Below are 17,548 nucleotides of genomic sequence, written 5' to 3'. Positions count from 1 at the left end.
CCAAATCCTGTCTTTGGTTTTACCTATTTAAATATGTGGAGGAGAAGGAAAAGCAGTGTTAACTGTGACAGAAAACATTGAAAAGTATCTGAATGCTGAGACGCTGTTTATGTGCAGCTCTGAGACAAACATCTGCTGTGTAGAAGCATATGCCATCATGTGGTCTTCTGCTAAGACCAAGAAACCCATGTTGTTTGGCACTGCTAGCTGCTCCCTGCACAAGCTAAAGTTATGTCTTAGGCTTCTGAAAATCTGTCCTAAAGGGACAGCTGAAAAATGTTTTCAAAACATTTAGGGAAATCTAATTCTTGGGAGCCATAGCTCTCCCATGTAGAACCATGTCCATGAACGTACAGGGACTGAACAATGACATCAAAACAAGCAAAATTTAGCAGAAGTATCTCCTTGTGCTACAGAATTCTTTTGACACAGGAAGAAGAAAATGGGTGCGCAGTAAGCTTCTTGGGATGCAGTTAAAGCTCCTGTGAAGAGTGACAGAGCTCCTATAGATTTCAGTGGGGCCAAAATTTCCCGCTTTACATCAACAATGGATTTGGCCAGGATATTGGAGTGGGAGGAAAGCACTTATTTATGTACTTCTTGCTTGTAGCACTAGATAATTGCTATAGAGTATCATGCCATGAGGATGTCAAGTAAAACTACACAGAATAAAATGTTGTAAGTGTTGAGTAAATCATAGGAAATATGATTCCATGGAAGTAATAATCATGCTCATAGGCATGCTGCTGCCTGGCACACAAACACTCAAGTTTTAAGTTGACATTTAATTAATTAAAAAGAGTAACAAAATCTTAAGAAAGAAAGTTGACAATTAATTAAAAAGAGTAACAAAATCTTAAGAAAGAACTGATGTACAGCAGGGTCTGCTGACCCTGAGTCTTGATCACTTTCTAGACAAAAGGAGCTTTAAAAGGAAAAAAATGATCAAAGCTTCAGTTTGACTCTTGAGTTGTCCGCCATTTTACTGGAAATGCCTTCTTGCTGTTAGTTCACAGACTACCAAAGCTATGTGATCCATGGCTGCTTGGACAACAATCCTACTTTGGAAAGATCTATTGCTTTATTTAATGGTATCTCCAAATGGGTCCAGCTCATGGTCCTCAGCAAGCCAACACCCCAGCAAAGGGCAGAAGTAATCACAAAATTTATCAACGTTGCACAAGTAAGTCTTGCATATGACTCTTTTTCCTAAAGTATAAAGCAATAATACAAATAGAGATTGCTGTAAACAAGTGAACTGGACACTCTTTGAGTTATTTCCTCAGTGAATAGCCTGTTCAGCATCACTGCAGGTTATTTGTTCAGGTGTGGTATGTCTGCATTTTTTAACTAGCAGACAAAACTGTTGTATTCTGATTGACAGCTGTCATTATTGTGTGTTTCTTGTTGAGCTAAGCTAATTAAAAAAAAAAAAAAGAAAAGCTGAACTGTTCTGTTATGTCCCCTTGCTTAGTGATTTCTGATTTAGCAGTGATGGGTTGTCTCCTTTTCATTTGTCATGTGTGACACTGGGTAGCTGTCCCATGTATTTCCTTGATTTTTAATTATGCATGATCAATCTCTCCTGCAGAAGCTCCTTCACCTCCAGAACTTCAACACGCTGATGGCAGTTGTGGGAGGTCTGAGCCACAGCTCTATTTCTCGCCTGAAAGAAACTCATTCTCATCTGTCTTCAGAAGTCACAAAGGTATGGTGGACTTCAGAATATAGATATATTGAGCAGAAAATCACCTCTTTGAGGTATGGTGGGTTCTGCAGTCCAGGTGCCTCACCAGTGCAATACCTGGATCATGACAGAGCATCCTAAAAGGCAGTTCAGTTGCATTGCTGCTGGTGGAGAAGGATGAGCTCACAGAGGTCGTCTGCTTGCTTGTCTGTGCCAGAGAGGAAATTACACTGTTGGTACCCTGACATGAGTCATGCTCATTTAAGACAGGTGGAGGAAATGCTATGAGTACTTTCACAGAGGCTTGTTTCTCTGCCTATTTGTAGGACTGGAACGAAATGACAGAGCTGGTCTCTTCCAATGGAAACTACTGCAACTACCGCAAGGCTTTTGCTGACTGTGTTGGCTTCAAGGTTCCTATTTTAGGAGTTCATTTAAAAGACTTGATTGCTGTCCATGTAATTTTTCCTGACTGGATAGATGAGAACAAAGTAAACATAGTGAAAATGCAGCAGCTTTCCATCACCTTGAGTGAACTGGTTTCTCTCCAAACTGCCTCTCATCATTTAGAGCCTAATATGGATTTAATTAACCTGCTAACCGTGAGTATTGAGCGTGTTTCAATTCAATTATTCAGATGTTGAATAACAGCAGGAATGTTCGTGCCTATAGAGATAAGTGCACATTGTTATCCCAGTTTTATAAAAGAAAATAGAGAGAATACAAAACAGAAACAAGTTTACATGAGCTGTCAGTAAATTCAAAGAGTTTCATTACTGTAGTATGTGATGGCTGGAAGCAGCAACAGGATTGTTATCAATTAGCTATTTTAAATATGACAGAAAGAGAACTGTATTTGTGTCAGGAGAAGTAAAAACTAAGTTCTGAGTACTTAAAATTGAGGCTTATGTCTCCTGTGCAAAGATCAGGTGATGTATGGATGTGGGCACACAAGTGAAATTCCAACTTGACCATCACTCTGTTGTTGCTCCCCTGTGCTTAGTGGGCAACATGGTACTCTTCCAATCCAGTGAAAAGAATGTTCTTGAGTGGTGTTAAACAGCCCCTACAATCCCTGCACTTCTCCCTCCCCTTCACCCTTGACAGGGGCTACATTTTGGGAAGTATGAAACTTGCACACACAATTTACTGATAAGGAAGAATGTCCCACTTCAAACCAAAGGAAAGTGAGATTTTAGAAAGACTGAATAAAACATTAAAAAAAAAAAGCTGCAACTGGCAATGCTAAATGGAATTAATTTTCAGTCTCCTTTTTGATATGTAGACAATAAAAGTTATTTTAATAAATATTACACTTTATTTCAAAACACGCTGAATCATGGAGCCTGAACCATCGGGCCAAACCCTGTTTCTATTGAAATTTAGTCATTTTAGCACTGGTCTTAGCTGCAGCAGTGTTTGACCTAACACCAGTTTGTTCAGATCGTGGGCAAAAAAAAACCAACAATGTCTTGAAAGACAGAACCTGTGAAACCTGAAACAAAAGGAATATTGTTTGTTATAAACCAGTTGCTGTTGCAAGCAAATAAAACCCACCTACTCATCTGAGAATAGTCTGGAACATGTCACAGTAGGTAAAGAACTCTCTTAATAGGTAGTAATGTGATGCTGTTTCTATTCTTGTTATTTAACTTTGTCTCTCAGATCTCTAATCTGGACTGAAAGAGAGTTTCTTTGCTCTCCTTAAATCAAGATAATTCTTTAAAAAATAAATTTAGAAGTAAGCAAGGTCAATGTGTAACTGGTGCAGATTTCACAATTTTTCCAGTATTTATTTTGTTAGATAGCATGAACTTCTCAGAATTTACTCCCTGGGAGGTAAGAACCAATTCCAGCTTTTCCTTGGTGAGGTGACAGACTTGAAGTGGCTCATTACCTAGATCGTTCTAGGTAAATGCCTTAACTGGAAGGCTATTGGGCAGGAACTCCGGAATTTTTTCCTTTCATGCTTTACTTTAAAATGTCCAAAAATGTACATATCTAGAAATTAATCAGAGGTGCTGTTTTGTGGTGGATTTATGCTGGGATTGATCAAGTACAGGAATTTAAAAGACAGAAGCTGACAAATATGAGCGTGAATGTGAAGCAGCCAAGCCAGTGTGGATATACCTGTGGCTTCACTGTAATGAGGTATGGGAAAGTTTGGGGGAATAGGAAAAGCTTCTCCTGTTGTACTTCGTATGGAGCAATCTGAGAACAAGTCCTAACCACAGTTAGTGGGACAGGGAGGAGAAGGGACCATGTATTGCCCACTGCAACACCCACTTAATTAAAATGTTAGACTGTAAAGGCAGATGTTACCTGGTTTTGTTTTAGCAGTGATTGAGTTGCGTTCTTATCTTATGCCACTCTTTCCCTCCCTGCTCGTTTCTGAAAGTTCTTAGTTTCTTACAAACTTGGCTGTGAGTAGGGAGAAGTGGAACCTCAGGTTTTAGAGAAATGAACAATGAGAAACTGAGACCAAACCAGCAGAAATTAGACAATGTGAAGTGAGAGATGGAAGCTGAACCACTCCTGACATTTTCATTAGCTGTTCTTCTCTGTTTAGGAGGACAGCCTGCTTTCCAAAAGCAGCAGAAAGCTTCAAATTTTTCTAAGACCTTGCCCGTTCATTCCGATCATTTTATTAACCTGACTTTATGTGTTTTACCTGGTTTTCAATTTTTTAAATATTTTCTTTGTTTTGTTTGGGGCTTTTTAGCAAAATGATACAGATTTTATTTATATCTACATAATGTTTGAATCGGTGTATTTCATTTACCAGAAGAAATTGACAAGTACTTTTTCACTTACTATGCTCTGATACATATTAATTCCGAATATAACTGTGTTGATTTTGGTTACAGTTGATGCAATCTGATTGTAGATGAATGAATCTGCATGATGCAGTGTTGATTCCAGACCTGATAATACGCTAAAATTAACTTGTGCTTCTTTTTACCTGTTAGCATGATTCCACGGTGATACCTTTCAGTAGTGATGGAGACAGCATAGGTATACTAGTTAGACAGCTGTAGGTATCCTAAAACCTTTCAAAGGTAATTCTGTCTTCACAGTAGTCACTAGAAATGTGGTTGTGAGTCGAGTAGGTTTGATAGTGTGGGAGTTTGGATTTAAGACGGCGACTCCCAAAAAGGATAAAACCAAATTTCTACAAAAGATTCCCAGACCTGGGTTTTGGTACATCTCATAATAATATTATTAATATTCTTGCTTTTATTCCAGTATGTAGGTTTTTACCTCATTTGTACATATGAATACATTACAGTTCTCTTTTTTACAGTAGTCTCTTAAACAGTAATAATGAACTTGTATAGCAGGTGAAATGTTTTTGTCAATCTTTTTGTTAATAAGAAAGCTTGAAATTACAGGTTGGGGGCAGAGAAAGAGAAGAAAGTTAGGATTGCAGCCCAAAGCTGACAAGAACTGACTAAAAATAGTTGACCTTGCTATGTGCAAATGGTCTTTTAGCAGATTTAGAGTCCCTTGCTGCCAAAGTCATCCTAAGTTTTCAGAGCCTGAATAAATAACTATTCTATTTATTGCTAGGTCTTTCCTCTCTAATGTAAAGTGTAGAAATTTTTCTCATCTTTAACTTAGTTAGAGAAAGTCGCTTTCAAAACTAGTAAACGTGCATAAAGGTGTGAATTGCTTTTCATTTGCATGTGAATCAGCTGACCCAACTATTTATTCACTTCTGCTGTTTTCCCATTAAGCCGCTTCCATGCAGGCAGGCTTTTAGGAGGTGTTTTGTCTTGATAAGCAATGTGTAAATCTCTTGTCTGGCCTCCATCCCTTGCAGCATCGTCTTTTACACCTCACTTAGCAAGTGCTAACAGCCTGGCTTGTGCTTGCTTGACACGTAAATCACTGGGTGCTTGGTTGGTGAGTCCAGCAACTTGCACAAAAAGATAAAATGGGTATTTCATGGACTAAGTGGGCATGTGGGAATTTGCCATGGTCTTTCTTTTCCTCAGTGGTCGATGCCTATCCACTCTGGAGGAGCTGATACCTTTCAAGTGTTTCGGAAACGGTGGCATCTGGGGAGATTGTATTAAGAGCTATGAAGTGAGAGCTGGCTTAAAAGCTGGACAAGGGTTGGTAGGAAACTTCAGGCCCCCTGGTCAAAGTTCTTTGGGTATTTTTCAGGTGCCATTGTGCATATAGACCTAAAGGGTGAATGGGGAACAAGAGAACTTGAATCTCTCTGGCTTCAGTGGTAGGTACTGAATGATAAGCATTTTGGAAAATTGGGCTCTTTCTTGCTTTAAACAACTGCACACAAACTTAGAAGTCTGTTTCACCCCCACATCTTATTGTCAGCATAAAAAATCAGTTGCTAGCTCACAGAATTTTAGCTTTGAACAAGTAACTGAAAGAAGCCAGTTAAAATGCCACAGATAAGGCAAAGGTTTATTGTATGGAGCAGCAAGACAAAAGCCAGGCTTACTGGCACAGGAGACTGCAGAAGCTGAGATGGAGCTCTGGTGATGCAAGTCCTCCCTTGTCATGTGTAAATGATACAGAGTTACATGGGCAAGAGAAGTAAATGTGCCATGACTCAGCTGCCAGTGAGCCGGAGCATCTTACACAAAGACGGACTCACATCTTGGTGCATGCTTGCTCTTAGTCTGTGTGGTTATTCCTCCTTCCCTGCACTGTTGGCCACACTTGCTCCTTCTCCACTGGCTCTGTACCCAGTCCCCTGCCAGATGCTGGCATCCGAAATCTGGAGCTAAGAATAAGTAGTAAATGAGGACCTAAGCACAAGCTTGGTAGTGCACCAGAGAGAGATAGTAGTTCTCATGACATCTTCATCATTAGAAAACTTATATTTGGTAAGGATGCTTAAGGGATTTCTTTACCTGCTGTGCAGTATTTCCACATTGTTTTAATTTCACAACATTAAATTTACCTGTGGGTAAATGTTCCATCACTTTCTGTAGATTGCAAGAGGATCTCAGTCTCTCAACTAGTCTACAGTGCACTTATACTAATTGTGTTAGAGTTTACTTGGTGCCACCATTTTTCCCCCCACTATTTTTAGGACTCAACAGCTATTTATCTAACCTGTTCTGAGACTATATGCAAATGACTGGAAAGTCCCAGTCGTTCGTACAGTCTAGTGAAGAGAATGAGAAATATCTAAACAATCAAATTGAAAGTTACCCTCCCTAACTTGTGTTCAGTAAGTTCCACTTACAAAAACAGCCAAACCTTTCAGATCCCTCCCCCAACCCTCTCAATCCCCTCCCAAATTTCTTAGAAAAATAGGACAGCAATGAAAGTAAAATTAGAAGGGAAACTGCCACCCACTGGAAAGGTTGTCCTAGGAAAAGTCTGATTACACTGTATCTGTCAGAGCAAAATTGTAAATAAAATATAAAATGAGACCTTATATAACTGTGTTGTCATCATGCTTGTAATTTTTTGCTAGTATTTGAAACTTCTGTACTAGACAATACCTTGTCCATTGTGCCTTACATGTTGTGCCTAATGAACTTACAACTGCTGCTTACAATAAGGTCAAACTCACTTAGTAAATATTAATGCATTTCCACCCCCAAATCCACACCCCGCTCTTCTGGCCTGATGAGAAAACTGTGCTCTTTAGTAAGAACAGGCCAAGGTCTCTTAGATGAGCAATTCTGCTGTCAAACCCGACCTGACCTGATAATATAATTTGCTCCAAGTTGTGCCTATTTTATACCACTCAGGAACCTAACAATACAGTCACTGACTAACTAAGTACATGAACAATGTTTGTTACAGCAGTTACTGGATCTACATTATCTTTAGGACAGGTCCCCTGTGACAGTATCATGGCAGCTGGGTGAAGGAACCTGCAGGATGCTCAAGCTTTCACTGGTGCCCATAACCGAATTATGAAGTGCAAAAATCAGTGTAGTGTTACAGCTAGACAAAATGAATAATGTAAAATCCAGACACCTCTGAAGGGATGCATTTGTTCTGGGATGTGTACCTGTCTTAGGAAAGGGCATGGCTCCTGTCTTAATCATTGCCCAAATTCTGCCTAAAAGAAGGTAGTTCCTTGAGGTGGTTCTGCAGTACAGTGTCAGTGGTCCTGCTTGTTACTAGTCCAGTGCTCAGGGCCTCTAAAAATAACCTTCTGTCAGAGTCATTTAGTCAGTCCTAATTCTATCTGTCTGCTGGGAAACATCCTTTTAACTCTGTCTTAGATTAAGTGGGGATTTGCAAGGTAGATGATAACTTCATATCAATTACTCCAGAACCATTTAATGTAGGGACGTGATCACAGGAAGCATGCAATGTTCCTTTCCTCTCATTGCAAAACATTAGCCACAATGTTGATTGCTTTTCTCCCTCATCACTCCAAGCGAGAAGGAATTTACTGCAGATCTGCACTGACACAAGACCACGGCTGCCAAAGTAAAACCAAATGGATTCATTTTACTTTAAGCATATTTATACCCCTTCTTTTTTTTTTTTTTTTTTTAAATAAATCCTCTAGGAAAAAAAAAATGAGAACACAGAAGAAAAATCTTTATATAAAAACAGAAGCTGAAAGGGAATTTGCCTTACTTGCTGAGAGGGGATCAGGAACAGGCAAAGCTGGGCTGGAAGGAAGAAAATTTGACCAGAACACAATCTGAAGTCCTTCTAGCCCAGCCTCTTTACAGGTTATGTCCTGCACTTTTTGTATTCACCAGGTTATTTCTGTGAGATCTGTCAGGACCATTGAGCTGCTAAAATAAAGTGTTTTGCATAAGGGTGGTCTTTAATACCAATGTCCCACTGTGAAGAAGGTCGACACACAGCCCCTCTCACTTGACATGTTGGGATGCAGGTTGTGACAGCACCTGCCCCGATCAGCACAGATGTGTGCTCACCAGTGTGGGTTACATTAGGTCTGTGAAAAGCTGCTTTCCCAGCAGCTGCAAGCAGCCTCAGTATGTATTCTGACACACCAAGTAGCAGAACTTTAGCTTCAGTGGGAGGTATATCTCTGCTTATAAGCCTCTCATATCCTACCTGATCTAATAAATATTACTGTTTTTTCCTCTTTCTTACACGTAGCTGTCCCTGGATCTCTATCACACTGAAGATGATATCTACAAGCTCTCGCTGGTGCTGGAACCAAGGAACTCCAAATCTGTAGGTCATATTTTACTGCGTTTTGACATATTGCTTATGTTGTCTGTGTACATTTGATTAAATTTTAAAATGACAGTTAATGTAGTTCCTTGTTCAGATGCACATAAAGCTTTTTAGTGTGTATGCTTGTATAGTATACACAGTCACTATTTATAGGTTTTTAGTGCATTTTAGTCTAATAAACAGAGATACATGCCAGACTTCATTATTAATTATTTTTCAACAAAGTCTCTGTAAGCCATGGAAAACAGAATTCTTCTTTATATGAAGATATCTTTTGCAAGTTTATATCAATTATTTATTGTGTGACCATTACTTCATTTCCTGGATGCTGGTGCAGTTATATAAAACATCACTGAGTCCAAACTTTTTTTTAGGTAAGCTACAGTATTAGCTGTGGTGTTTTAAAAACTGATTGCTTATGTAGAATTGGCTGTGTCTTGGGCTCTCAACCAATGTTTAAACACTTCAGAATAGATTTTTTTTTTTTTTTTTTTTAGTATGTGCAACTAAAGATAATGCTGCATTGATGCATTTTTCATTATGCTGAGGATACAGATAAATCTCCTAATTAATAGTTGAATTTCATTTAAAGCATTACTCTCTCTTCTGTTGCCAGAGTTCAGGAACTCCTCTTTCCTCTGGGCATTTAATCAGTGCATTAACATCCTTATTACCTGTCATATGCAGCATGTGATTCTCTCAGGATGAGCTCTCTCAAGTCTGACACCAGCAGAAACTAATTGAGGCTGCAAGTGCTTAGCAGCATGTGAGATGAGGGTCTAGTAGTCTGAGGTGATTCATTGCAGTGCTTTCTATGTTTCTGAAGTATTCTTAAAAGCAAGCAAGGAAGCAGAACCCCTTAATTTCTAAGTATAGGGCTTCTCTGGATTTTAAGATAGTTTGTCATGTTTTTGAGGACTATATGTGTGTGCTTTCAATGGTGAATGATGAGCAATAGTAAGATAGATATTTAATATTTCCATAGTCAATCCTAACTCAGTTTGAAAACCTGGAATTCCCTTAGAGTCTTCCATCCTTGTTGGATATGATTGGACCACAACAGTTCCCATTCATCACAGTTATTCTGGTTCCCTCTTGCTCCCATTACTGCCAGCAAAGCTGATCTGTTACACCTCTGTGTTGTGGAAGGTCTAATGGGCCACTACTGTAAATGAAGAAAATCATCACCTTCCTGCTTTGATCTCTAGCCTGAGCTTTAAGAAGGACAAAAGCGATATAAACAGTGCTGTGAACTTTAACAGTACCCAGCAATTGCGGGAGACTTCTGCGTAAGGATCAATGAATAACTGGTGACATTGAGCTGTTGCAGCACCCTGATGGGTAAAAAGCTACAGCTGAATCTACAAAAGCCAGACTATTTGAAGCAGACTTCTCTTTGATGGAGTGCCAAAGCACACAAGATATTTTAGAGGGGAAAGAATGTGTATAGCTTTTGTATGTGGAAAAATTTGTAAAAGGGAACACGACAACATAGTTATATCACTCTAACTGCTCCTTGATTTACTGTTGCAAGGGTACAACTCCATGCAGGTGCACAGCAGAGGATGTGCCTCATGCTGTTGCAGTCATTTTTGAGGCAAAAGTGAGCATACGAGCCTACTGTCAACAGGGACTTGAGCAAGACTTTCATCCTGCTAAAACTGGCAACAGACTTTTCAGTCAGCGTTGCAGCCTAAAAAACATACTGAAGACCAACTGCTAGTTGTAGTGTAGTATCTCCCTGTCACGCTGTCCTGCTTTTCCGTGTGCATTAGTTATCTTCCTCTTGGTGGTTTTACTAGTACAGCCATTGGCTAGAAGACAACTCTGCCTGGTACATTTATGCCACTGGATACACTTGCTTTTGAGTAGAATTTATTTCAACAGTAAAATAGGCAGATGTTTGCATCCATCTGAACATGGTTTTTAAATCTGTGACACCATTATCCCTGTACTGGTGAAAGAGTGAGGAGATACAGGCTGAATCACAAACAGCATGACCAGTTAGAGTGTTCCTGAACATTCAATAAATTCAGCTAGGTACTCTCTGGACACTGGTTACTACCTTTCTTCATAGCATGTATTTCTAGTGCCTCAGTTAGGTTACTGGTTGGACTCAATGATCTTGGGGTCTCTTCCAACTAAAATGACTCTATGATTCAAATTCATAAATAAAATCATAGTGGTTCATACAAGTCTCTGAGTGAAATAGGAGGAAGCATTTCCCTCTGGCTATTGGGCAGTAACACAAAGTTTTTGTTGCAACTTGTTTAAAAACATAAAAATTGAATGAGGCTTCAAATGAAATAGCCCAGAAGAAAGAGGAATGCTCCAGTGGGTTCAGTCTCTTTCTGCCATTGCAAACTCAGACCAGCAGGAGTTAAAAGCTGTCTGTGAGGATTTGGTAGTCTGGCACCTCTCTGGCACTTCAATACTGGTGCTTTGAGTCCCTTTAGTCTAAGATTTTTTTAGGAGAAGGCACATTTCAAATCTCTTCTCTGACCATAGCTGTAAGAACATCACAATACTGGCATGTTACATGTTATCATGTAACATGTCATTTTTAAAAGACTGCTGCATTTCTGCTTATTTTTAGAGCAAAAGCACTTGCCAGCATGTTGGTCCATCACTGTGTGATATTAATTTTAGGATTAAAACATTCTGTAAGTGCTTTTGGCATGTGGAGCTAGATATCCAAGTTCACTGTATTTCTTGTTGATAATGAATTCTGCGGATATAGGGATTTTTTTTTCTTCTCAAACTTACTTGTGCAGATTGGTATGATGAATCAAGAGCCACTGAGGAACTGATAAAAGCTGTTCTGAAAACTGAATAGAAAAAGGCCAAATTAATAAAGCAACCCACCAATACTTTTTTTTGGTTTTTTTTCTACCAAACACAGTAGAGTATGGTCACCTTGTGACCATTTTTTATCTCAATATCGAAGTCTACAATAACTTTGTTATGCACCATAGTAACTGTAACATTTTTATATGGTATAATTCTTCCCCTAAAGGGTGGTGGAGCACTGGAACAGGCTCCCCAGGGAGGTGTCACAGCCCCAAGCCTGACAGTGTTCAAGAGGAGACTGGACAATGCCCTCAGACACATGGTGTGAACTGTGGGCTTGTCCTGTGCAGGGACAGGTGTTGGACTCGATGATCCTCCCAACTCAGGGCATTCTATGATTCTAGGATTCTAATTATCTCCCTCTCAAATCACACCAATTTAAAGGGAGATAGATGAGACTCAGATTTGTTGCTCACCAGCCAATACAGGGGCCTTCTTAGGCTGTGGGCCATCTCCCTTCTGATGTAAACCATGCTAAATTTTTTCTCCTTGACACTGCTTCGCCTGCTAGATGTCCAGTGGCAGATGCAGGTGAAGGCCAGTCTACCTTGCAGTATTTTAATTGCTAACTGGTGATTTCTGAAGCCTTATCTGAAACGGTGTTCAGATTTGTCCTATATTTTCTACTTGAACAAGCTGAGCTGTGTGCCAGAGCTTCTCCCAAAGCCTTATAGTGGCGTGGAGGGAGCCGGGTGCATTTTCTGTGCATCAAGTGAGCTGTCAGCTTCCGTTTTGTCAAGACCAAGCTGTTTTCAGAAGAAAATAGTCTGGCTGGTGTTATGTGCAGAGCAAGTCAAAGGTCAGCCCTTCTCCTCAGGCTGCCAAGATGAACTAGGCTGTGCATCCTGGCACGTCTCGGCTGGAAGCCTGTGGGATCGCCGAGCACAATTCTGCCCCTGCTTCTGCATCCTGCTGTCTTCTCGGTGCGTGCAGAGCAGGAGTGTAAACTTACTCGGCCCATCAGAGTCCCTCGTGTGGCTCCTGGGCACAGTCTCTCCAGTGGGGAGCTGAGGCCACGCAGCATCATGGTGGCGAGTTCCTCAAGGGCTGTATCAGGAAAGAGAAAAGCAAGGTTTGGACATCTATTTCTGATGTCCACTATGTCAAGAGACCCTCCTTCCTTCCCACTTCCTCTGAGTCTCATTGCAACATATCTTGTGTGATGTTGTGCTAAGTACATTTTTACAGCACAGGGACTCCAGTAGTTTGTGTTTGTAACTCTGACATACAGAACTGCTTTTAATGGGAAGTTCAACTTCATAATTCAGATTTTAAAATCTTTGTGTTCTGATCCATCTCTCAGCAGCCTACCTCCCCGACAACCCCTAACAAGCCAGTAGAACCATTGGAGTGGGCATCTGGAGTGGTACCAAAACCCGACCCTACCGTGATTAACAAGCACATACGAAAGCTGGTGGATGTAAGTATTTCAAATAATATAGTGGCTGAAGACAACAATAGTTTTGACGTCGTCATAACTACAATTAATTTCAAGCTTTTTAAGATATTGTTGTGGTTGGGATGAACTTCAGACATAAGATAAATCTGAGCTTTTACTGATACTTTCAGAAATATTTTTTTCCTGCAATCAGTGATAGAATTAATAAGCAGGTTTCTGGATGCAAAGGGGCAAGCTTTCAGGAGCATCCAAAGCCTGGCTGCTGTTCAATAGATTTGACGAGCAAATATAAATTGAAAGGGCAAAGTTGAGTGTTGCAGCTCTGGCCACCCGGTTTATGTCCAGAAACCAAAATACTCAGATACAAGGACTCACGGATTACCGGGTTCAGAGAAGGTTTCTGGAGTCCTCAAGGGTCAGTACTGGGGCCGGTATTATTCAATATATTCATCAATGATTCGGATGAGGGAATAGAGTGCACTATCAGCAAGTTTGCTGATGACACCAAGCTGGGAGGAGTGGCTGACACGCCAGAAGGCTGTGCTGCCATCCAGTGAGACCTGGACAGGCTGGAGAGTTGGCCGGGGGAAAATTTAATGAAATGTAACAAGGGAAAGTGTAGAGTCTTGCATCTGGGTAGGAACAACCGCAGGTTCCAGTATAAGTTGGGGAATGACCTATTAGAGAGCAGTGTAGGGGAAAGGGACCTGGGGGTCCTGGTGGACATTTCCCTTATGAGGAAAGGCTGAGGGAGCTGGGTCTCTTTAGCTTGGAGGAGGCTGAGAGGTGACCTTATTAATGTTTACAAATATCTAAAGGGTGAGTGTCAGGAGGATGGAGCCAGGCTCTTCTCAGTGACAACCAATGGTAGGTCAAGGGGTAATGGGTTCAAACTGGAACACAAGAGGTTCCACTTAAATTTGAGAAGAAACTTCTTCACAGTGAGAGTGACAGAACACTGGAACAGGCTGCCCAAGGTGATTGTGGAGTCTCCTTCTCTGGAGACATTCAAAACCCACCTGGACACACTACTGTGTAACCTCATCTGGGTGTTTGTGCTCTGGCAGGGGGATTGGACTAGATGATCTTTTGAGGTCCCTTCCAATCCCTAACATTGATTCTGTGAAACATGGTTTCTGATGTTCAGCTTGCTGTCATTTGGCCATCCAGAGCATACTACGTATAGTAAAGATAGGACCATCTTCGTATCACTTTAAAAATGTGGGCATGAGGTAATGAAGAATTATAGCTGGGATCTTCCAGCTTCAGTTTGGAAGGTCACATGTTAGGTAATGCAAACAAAGCCAAACGCTGCCAGGTTCCCTTGGGGAGACTGAGCCCTGCTCTGTTGGTGTGTGAGGAACTTGCAGTGATGTGAGCAGCATGCAGAGAAACCAGGAATGCATTGTAGATAATGAAAAAAGATTTCCTCCTGCTTTTTAAAAATCATTTACCAAGTCTGGGAAGAGGTATTAAATTCTGACCTTATAGGTGTCACAGATCATTAATTGGGGTCACGTTGTTAAGATAACTTAAAGTCTGCAATTCTCTCAGACTTCAAATGTATCTTGTGAGTTACATTTTGTACACGCTCTTTTTTAACAAAAGTTTCATTTTTTTTTCTCTTAATGTGGGATGCCAGAACTGCACATGCTGTTCCTGTATTGCTTTTGTCCGTGCCATATGTGTTGATAAAAATCAATCCACATCCAAAACTCTCTTTGATAGCTTGTTTAAATAGGAAGTCTGCCGCAACTCCTTAATCTTTCCAGAATGTGCTGAGTGGGGGCTTGTTCTTGTTCCTGTGGACAGGGGAGATGCAGTCCCCCATTCCACAATTTTGGCCTGGTTCAGGACATATGATCTTGAGTTTGAGAGCCTTAAGACATGTTTTGGGGCTGTTACAGATACAGCTTACCCAGAGGCCACCACCACTCTCTACAACTGGTTGTGTTTCGCCAGTCTTCGTCATTTACTAGCTGCTTCAAGTTGTGCTTTAGTGTGGTTTGTGTTTTTATGTTTGGTTGGTTGGGTTCGTTGGTTGGCTTTTTGACTTGTGGTGGTTTTTGTGTGTTGGTTTGCTTTGCTTTGGTTTGGTTGGTTGGTTGGTTGGTTTGGGGATTTTGTTTGTTTGTTTGTGGCTTTGTTTGCTTTTGGGTTGTTTTGTGGTTGTTTGGTTTTTTTTTTAATTACTAGAAGTGTTGAATACTACTTGGGTTTGCATATTGATTCCTTCTTAACAGTGTGTTTTCAGGGTCTGACAGTCACCAGTTACAGGTTGTTTGATAGGTGTTTAGAAATTGGATTCATCACATTCTCATTAAAATAAGGACAATGCAAACACTTTTCAGAGGTCTCAGTGTATTAAATTCACATCATTGTCAACCAAATCTTAATTTTATGAGATTGTTTGTGCTTTGGTATTTGTCTTTCAGATAGTCATGTTGACTTTGACATGCCTATTTTCCCCATCAGCATCACATATTGCTTTAATGCCCCTCATACATCTCTGCAATCAGTGAAGCAGAATATAGTAATTCCTTAGCAGCTAAGAAGGGCTTCCATCACTTTATGCAACCTTTTAAATTTGATCCCATGTCTGTTTTTACTTAGTGGTGAGCTGGGGTGGGTTGATGGGAGGGAGTTGTTAGATACAAAGTGCTTGTGATCTGGATGTCAAAGTATTAGTGAAATCAGATTGAAACAGTACTGTGGCAGAGCTGAGGTGACCAGCTACAAGAGAAGCCAGAAACATCTGAAATACTCATGGGAAAGCTACTGTTGGGTTGGTTTTGATATATTTATTTTTTTTGTGATTAAAAAGCATAATTAATGAAGCAAAGGGAATATGTCACATGGGGCAGAATTTTAGTGACATTTCCAATAAAGAAAAATAAACCAAAAAGAATTATGCCTGAAGAGGTGTGGAGGACCATCACTAGATAAATACTCAAATCAAGTTTTCTTTAAAATTTAGCCATTTTTCCCCTACAGTCCAATAAATACGCATATTGAAGTACCAAGTAGGAATAAGAGGAATAAAACAAGGGAGCAAAGCTTATGACTAGTAATGTTGAATATTAATTTACATGTAATTATAAGATTCAAGAGCTGGTATAGTTTCAGGATAGGCTGGGTATTAGGACTATAATTTTCTTTTTGTTTCCCAGTCTGTCTTTAGGAACTACGATCATGACCACGATGGCTATATTTCTCAGGAAGACTTTGAAAGTATAGCTGCCAACTTCCCCTTTTTGGACTCTTTCTGTGTACTGGACAAAGACCAGTAAGTTTGGAAGTTTCCTTGTGCTTGTTTGTTTGTTGTTATTATATTTATTTATCTTCCCCAATCTGAAAAACCCATGAAAAACAAATATTGAAGAAACAGTGTCTCTTCTTATGCTGCACTTGGTTCTACAAGACCAGGCTGGGGTCCTGCTTTACCTGGTACTTTAAAAATAATATATGTAATAGCTTAGTGAGGAATTCCTGCTGGGACTGAGTCAAAACCCCTACAGTACTGTCAAATTACAGTGGAGATCCTGTACCCAGACGAGGCATCAGACTGGTGAAAAGAACAAGTTGTGTATGGGACAAGGGAAATGAGTGTATGGAAGAGAGAGAGGGTAACAAATATTCTAGGAGGTGTATATATATTTCCTAGCCAGCTGGGCTTGATAATTCTTGTCCAGAATCTCTTTGCGTTCGAGGCTGGTGATCAACCAGGAGCACAACTGATGGTCTGTGTGAGCTGTAGGTCACAGTCCTTCACATAATGGCCTGATCTGTGCTCTGATATCATGAACAAGTGAGAAACCAAGGTCCATGCTGCTAGTACAGTGTTTGCTGTTTAATGAACGATAAGAACCACAAAGGCTCTAAGGGTTTTTTCCTGCCAGGACTGTTGCAGCTCAGTCAAAGAATGTGTTTTGTGTGTGGTGTGCTTTTTGCAATGAGAAAAGCTTGAACTCTTCAATGCTGTAAGCAGTGACGGATCTACTCTACCTTTTTTTTTCCCCTAACAGAGATGGTCTTATAAGCAAAGAAGAAATGATGGCTTACTTTCTGAGAGCTAAATCACAGTTCCAGTGTAAAATGGGACCAGGATTTATTCACAACTTTCAGGAGATGACCTATCTTAAACCAACTTTCTGTGAGCACTGTGCAGGATTTGTAAGTATGTTTTTAATAATAGTATATACTAAACACAATTTTTTACCCTTTAATGTAGACAGGGTGAAACTGGCTCAGCATATTGCTGAAGTCTCGTGGCCAAATACTTCGTTGCATTTAGAAGCAGAAAACCTTTACTCCTGTTGTAGCTGTGTTATACAGTTTTGTTTTAGTGGTTCTTGAATACTGGCATTTGTAAGAATTACTGTTTCAGGGGAAAAAAATAAAATCATTGTAGCTAAAGGATATCAGACACTATATGGATGGCTTTACTTGGT

The 17,548-nt window shown here is 40.2% G+C and overlaps 1 protein-coding gene across 1 annotated transcript in view; it reads left to right on the top strand.

The window, feature by feature from the left end:
* The window catches only part of RASGRP3 (RAS guanyl releasing protein 3), a 60,479-nt gene that overhangs the window by 35,025 nt on the left and 7,906 nt on the right, over window positions 1–17,548 (top strand). Inside the window, exons 7-13 of the mRNA XM_065835824.2 lie at window positions 1,010–1,183; window positions 1,592–1,708; window positions 2,014–2,289; window positions 8,768–8,845; window positions 13,002–13,118; window positions 16,268–16,383; window positions 17,123–17,270. Coding sequence (XP_065691896.1) covers window positions 1,010–1,183; window positions 1,592–1,708; window positions 2,014–2,289; window positions 8,768–8,845; window positions 13,002–13,118; window positions 16,268–16,383; window positions 17,123–17,270 — 1,026 coding nt within the window. The remainder of the gene's footprint in view (window positions 1–1,009; window positions 1,184–1,591; window positions 1,709–2,013; window positions 2,290–8,767; window positions 8,846–13,001; window positions 13,119–16,267; window positions 16,384–17,122; window positions 17,271–17,548) is intronic.

Source organism: Patagioenas fasciata, chromosome 3 (assembly GCF_037038585.1).
Source record: "Patagioenas fasciata isolate bPatFas1 chromosome 3, bPatFas1.hap1, whole genome shotgun sequence".
Lineage (NCBI taxonomy): Eukaryota > Metazoa > Chordata > Aves > Columbiformes > Columbidae > Patagioenas > Patagioenas fasciata.
Note: the sequence above shows the minus strand (reverse complement) of the source record. Positions and strands in the feature narration are given on the sequence as shown.